This window comes from Penicillium arizonense, assembly GCF_001773325.1.
Source record: "Penicillium arizonense strain CBS 141311 chromosome Unknown PENARI_contig212, whole genome shotgun sequence".
NCBI classification, from domain to species: Eukaryota; Fungi; Ascomycota; class Eurotiomycetes; order Eurotiales; family Aspergillaceae; genus Penicillium; species Penicillium arizonense.
In genome coordinates, this window is record NW_019173489.1 from 1 (window position 1) to 4478 (window position 4478).

A 4478-nucleotide genomic window follows, 5' to 3' on the forward strand; every position below is an offset into this window, starting at 1 on the left:
GGCAGATCTTGCAATTCACCACACATATCCTAGATACTCAGCCGGTGGACCAGATTCGTTACCGCAACCGTACGCGCTTGAAATACCATTTTTATGCCATCAATATCGCCAAGGAGCTGGCACGCCTTGTGGATGGTACAGGCGGAACGACCGCGGTTTCGGGTATGAGCGCTCCGTCGGTTACCCCTTGGATTATGCCAACGCTAACTAGTCTTAGTATGCGCAAGCAACCCGTTACGCGCAGCAGTACGCCGTGTCGTTCATCCTAGAACGAGTGGCGATTTTAGATTGATTGACCTGGACCTTGAACCCTCTTGCACGTGGTGGACGGACGATGACCCTTTCTACCATGCAACATCCGAAACGATTACAGCCTCCGAGCGAGCAGAATCTTCCAATACTGGCAGAGTGTTTGAGCCCAGTTGGACGCCGGCCCCCTTGCCTATTGCACATACTGTCCCTGAACAGGCGTCTCGTCTCTCAGGAGAAACATTGGTCGATAATAGACGATCCTGGCAGGGCGATGAGTCGGCGATTGGGGCCCGGAGTGCCAATCACAAAAAGTGGGTTCGGCAGAAAATCATCGAAGGCGGCTTCTAGGTTAGCCAAACGTGTTAATAAGTTACCCGGCACAATCCATCCATTTGGACAAGTACGAGTCGTAGGCCCACTGCGTTTATCTCTATGACCGCGCATGTATTTGTCCTGGATAATTCGTCACGTCGCTCTGGCCTAGCACAGCGTGAAGCTAGAATTGACAACAAGGGATACGACCGGAGCTGCCTAGACTCCAAAGCTTCCAAAACAGGCTGAGGTTTAGTCTGAATCCTTTTCTGAATAATTACCTCCGATTAAGTGAGCAGATAACAGCAAGCAGGCATGAAAGTGAATAAATTCACGTTGATATGGGGTGAAATGCTGCTGAAGTGAATGGCTCGGGCGGTGACGGGGGAGGATGTTGCTGAGCCGTAGGTCCATCTAAACATGGATCGGGATCGTCGCGTGGACAACCATGAACCAACATTGGCCGTACCACATCTACTTTGAGGATTTTGAACTCATAACCACTATTATTAATTTGCTTTTCTCAGATATCGTTCATATATTGCGTATTTAGTCCCGGGGCCCTTGTCGCTTGTTCGTATATGAAATGTGAGGGGTGTATTCATTGGTTGGCCCTCGCGAAGATATATTATGGGTAAGATATGTCGAGAAATAACGCCAATTTCCATAACAGTATACCACTCTCGCTGTAGTGTTTTACCACTACTCACAGTTCGACGTGAATGACGACGAATCGAAGGGAAAAAATAAAAATAAAAGCTTGATTGTTGGTTGGTGAATAATGAGACAGCCAACCAAACGTAGGGATGCACGCCGGCCATGTCGCGCATTGACCCGACGCTCTGTCCCTAACCAACTCACATTCTACATGCCTCCTCATTCTGGACCATACCATATAACATGCCGATGCTGACCTTAAAACCGATCTGTGGGCTCCGTCCAGCCGGAAACACTTCCGGAGGCTCTGATCTACTGTTACTATTCCTTTCGAGGTCCTCGGCTAGCGCCACGTGACACCCGCCATCGCGAACACGAAAGATTCACAGACCCTGTCGCGCCCAGCCTTGCCGAATTCGGGGACTTACCGATAAGCCACAATATCGGCAATAGGGGCCCTACGTCCCTGAACGGATAACGACTGAGCATGTCGCGTAGGAACGCTAACCTCCCCCGGTCGGTCATCGAAGAAACGTGTGAAGAACCATCTGAAGCAGCCCTTAATGCGCGAGTGCACCGAGTCTCATATCAAAACGCTCGAGCAGCATCGAGGCCTCGCGTCACAGAAGTCCGCCCACTACCACCAGGCTGTTCTCTGGCACAACGAGCAACTCCAGTCAGAGAATAGAGAGCTCCGCCAAGGGTTCAAGGCCGGTGCGAATATCATACAACTTCCATTTCAGTAAGGACTTCTCGTATTGCGTTTGCTAATCTGAATGTTACGCATATCGAATCGATTTCTAGAAAATCCAATGAAAGGTAATAGGCCTGTGGTTGAGTGAAACATAGTTTCACAGCACAAAAGCGAGTAGGCCAAAAGGAAAGAGACAATATGCAACTGCAGTGAAGCCTATACCATTGCTTCTCATCTTTGGTAACAGAAAGTGGAAGAACAGTGGAAATTTGGTGCCACTGTACATCTCAAGCACCAGATCAGTCATGGCGAGCATGGTCAAGTGGCCAGCCTTCAGGCGTTAGCTGCCCACAGAACTCAGGGTTATAGACGGTGCTTGTCTTGTCTAGGGTAGCCACATACCGATTGCGGCCCCCACGTTTGCCGTGTGTTTTATAGTGGTCATTGAGGTTGTCGCGCCGCGAGAAACTGCGTTGGCACCTAGGGACCCAGCAGACATGAGGTCTCGCTCCTGAATGGCTTGCCAGATGGCGGTTCAAGGTCTTTTGTCGTTTGAATTGGCGCTTGCATCCCGAAAGCCTGCAATTGAATTGCCGCCCTGGGGTGCTTGCTTGTGAATCTCCGAGACCGAAATCGGAGGGATCTTGCGTGCGGATGGGATTGGGGGATTGTCGGAAGACTTGACAGGCCTCTGCAACCTGCGTGTCTTGTCCAATGTGCTGCCCTCCAAGCCGCTCTATCCACGGATCATCGGTATTCTGTGGGGCTGGGAAGGGGCAGGTTCCGAACAAATTAGGCACAACGTCAAAATGGCCAGGGGAAGCCTCCAAGGGTGAGTTCGATGGCTCCCAGATAGGCTGGTATCGAAACCAACAGACCACAGGCCGCCATCCGCAATGGCTGGAACCTGGAATTGAGCAACTCATTTGTTGACAAAGATGACCATGGTCTCTGGTTTGGCTGATGTGCAATGGGTGTGTCAAGCCATGAGAGATAGAGTCGCACTTTTCATGCTGGTGGAACTCCATGCCAGGCTGTTCGGTGGGTATGAGATCGATCAGGTCTTTTTGTTCGCTTCTGTCACCGTAGAAGAGTAGTGTGTCGCTTGGGAACATCATGTCCGTCTTACATGCTTCTGTTTGCGAGGATGTTGCCCTAGTTTGTTGTATCATCTATGAACTGTCGCCCACACTAAGCATGAATCGAGATTTCTGTGCCGAAAATGAGGCGAAAGTAGGAGGCATTCACCCCACTGTCAAGAGCGATGTCTGCGTACGAAAATCGATCACTAGTAAGTGAGACCTAGTGTGTATAGAGGAAGGAGTGGCCCATTGAAATAACACGGACGAAACAAAAGGTAGAAAAAGTCAGCAAAACTCGCACAGAAACCTAGAATACCTGAATCATCGCTGCTTGCCCACCCAAGTTACTGAGTTGACCCTCCCTTAACAAATACTATCGAAAACGAAGTCTTGCCATTTGCTGCGCACGGTTCGATTTTAACGTGATCCTGGACTGTTGAAAAAATACATGAACAACATATAAAGACGCCTGTTTGTGAGGCGAGATGGTCGTTGGACAACGTTGACCAGACACATCCTATGAGGCTAGTTCAATCCGGGATTTTGTCGCCGACAACTAGGATCAAGCAGACACGAGTGCTCGGCTTGATACGGAATTCCTAATCTTTCACCAGTCGCTGACATGGCTGTATCAGTTGTTGCTCATCGGTCCTAGCCAGCCAAATGCTTTCAAATTGAGAAATATAGGGCTTTGAATTTATGTAGTCATTGAAGCTGCGTGACATGATTCAACGCTGCTTGAACAACTTATTTGGCTACTAACATATTTATCAGCATGGGAATAGGGGTGCTCAACGACCGTAAATACCAAATAGCCATCAGAATCAAATAAACGACTGCGTTGAGACCCATACCTCTGTCGTAACACTAACAAGGTGACTAAGTGTCTCCAGGTGGACTATAAGAGAGGCTATCATCCTGTGCAGACTAATTTCTTTGAAATCATTTCTTTGCCTATCACGAAATGGATGCTCTAAGGAACGTACCGGACCAAAATAGTGAAGGAGATCATCGGCCGAGTGGACTGCCAATTCAGGTTGATAAAGGCTACCCAAAGGACGCTTCTGATCCCAAACCACGACAGGTAAGTTCGGTGCATCCCATACAGCATTAGATCTTTTGGCTGACTACTGGCATTCTCCCTCCCGTAGCTGGAAACCAACCAGAAAGAAACCCTGACGATCGAGCACTTTCAACCCATCTTGGCGACACTAGCAAATCTCGATCGCGACGATCCGAAACTAGCATTTCAAGCGGCTCGGTCCGTGGGGCTCTATCGACGTCTATGTGCATCATGTATGCCTAGGCACCTTAGTGGCGAGGATGTCGACTAGAAGAGTCAATTCTCGAAGGAGGCTAGCAATAACCCGAGCAAAGAGAGGAATGGACCTCAGCTTCCTCATGATGAGCAGCGATTACGACTGCTTTCCTTTGAGCAGGCTTTGGAATCATCGTGGGAACGAATGACTGTCGTGCTCAAT

The 4478-nt window shown here is 49.2% G+C and overlaps 3 protein-coding genes across 3 annotated transcripts; 2 read left to right on the plus strand and 1 right to left on the minus strand.

The window, feature by feature from the left end:
* Nucleotides 1-35: 35 nt before the first annotated feature.
* PENARI_c212G03742 (uncharacterized protein) lies at nucleotides 36-600 on the plus strand (the record flags this gene model as incomplete). Its single annotated transcript, XM_022638155.1, has 2 exons — nucleotides 36-162; nucleotides 218-600. Coding segments are annotated over 2 exons (510 nt in total), but the record flags the coding sequence as incomplete, so codon positions are not given.
* Nucleotides 601-2214: 1614 nt separating this feature from the next.
* Nucleotides 2215-3030, minus strand: PENARI_c212G02377 (uncharacterized protein; the record flags this gene model as incomplete). The annotated part of the gene is made up of 1 exon (XM_022638154.1): nucleotides 2215-3030. One exon carries the CDS (start codon nucleotides 3028-3030, stop codon nucleotides 2215-2217), a length of 816 nt encoding a protein of 271 aa, XP_022481988.1.
* A 931-nt stretch (nucleotides 3031-3961) lies between these two features.
* PENARI_c212G09794 (uncharacterized protein) lies at nucleotides 3962-4469 on the plus strand (the record flags this gene model as incomplete). Its single annotated transcript, XM_022638156.1, has 3 exons — nucleotides 3962-4081; nucleotides 4149-4262; nucleotides 4332-4469. Coding segments are annotated over 3 exons (372 nt in total), but the record flags the coding sequence as incomplete, so codon positions are not given.
* Between the last annotated feature and the right edge of the window lie 9 nt (nucleotides 4470-4478).